The following is a 599-nucleotide window of genomic DNA, read 5'->3' on the forward strand; positions in this document are numbered from 1 at the left end:
GACAAGATTTGTCTTATTTGTTTGAGGTGTGGAATGTGTGATAGACAAATTTATTTAGATAATTGTCTTAAATTACCTTTGGATTAGATGCACTGGATAAGATTAAGAGTGGGTTATGGTGATATATTTATATGATATAGTTTTTTACATCACTTTACCTTAATATTATGTATGTTAGGAAATTATTAATAATGACTAATGGGTAATAGTAATGCAAAAAAAAAACAAAAAACTCCATGATGCAGTAATGAACTATTTTTTGTAGTATTGATAACATGGGCGATAAACTTACAGGTGAAGGACAACCTGGAAACAGACGTAACCATGAGCACCTACGACCAGCACGTTTTGAGCCAAGAAGCCGAGAGCAAGCAGCACAAGAACTCTAATGACCAGAATGGGTTGAAGCACCACCTGTCCATACACAGAAGGACTCGTAGCGAAGCAGTCACTGTGACCAACTGGAATGGACACAGTCATCAAGATTAGGATGATAGGAGTCTTCTCAGTAGTCAAGTTTGCATGAAGTTGATACTCAGGTCTTACCCATTGTACTAGAAGACCTTGTCTTGCAGTCTGATTTTAGTTGGTAAACAGAG

The 599-nt window shown here is 36.9% G+C and overlaps 1 protein-coding gene across 1 annotated transcript in view; it reads left to right on the plus strand.

The window, feature by feature from the left end:
• The window catches only part of LOC119586461 (transmembrane protein 164-like), a gene marked incomplete in the record, with an annotated part of 20,214 nt that overhangs the window by 18,224 nt on the left and 1,391 nt on the right, over positions 1-599 (plus strand). Inside the window, 1 exon segment of the mRNA XM_037935193.1 lies at positions 295-599. Coding sequence (XP_037791121.1) covers positions 295-489 — 195 coding nt within the window.

The sequence above is a fragment of the Penaeus monodon genome, chromosome 21, assembly GCF_015228065.2.
Source record: "Penaeus monodon isolate SGIC_2016 chromosome 21, NSTDA_Pmon_1, whole genome shotgun sequence".
In the NCBI taxonomy this organism is placed as follows: domain Eukaryota; kingdom Metazoa; phylum Arthropoda; class Malacostraca; order Decapoda; family Penaeidae; genus Penaeus; species Penaeus monodon.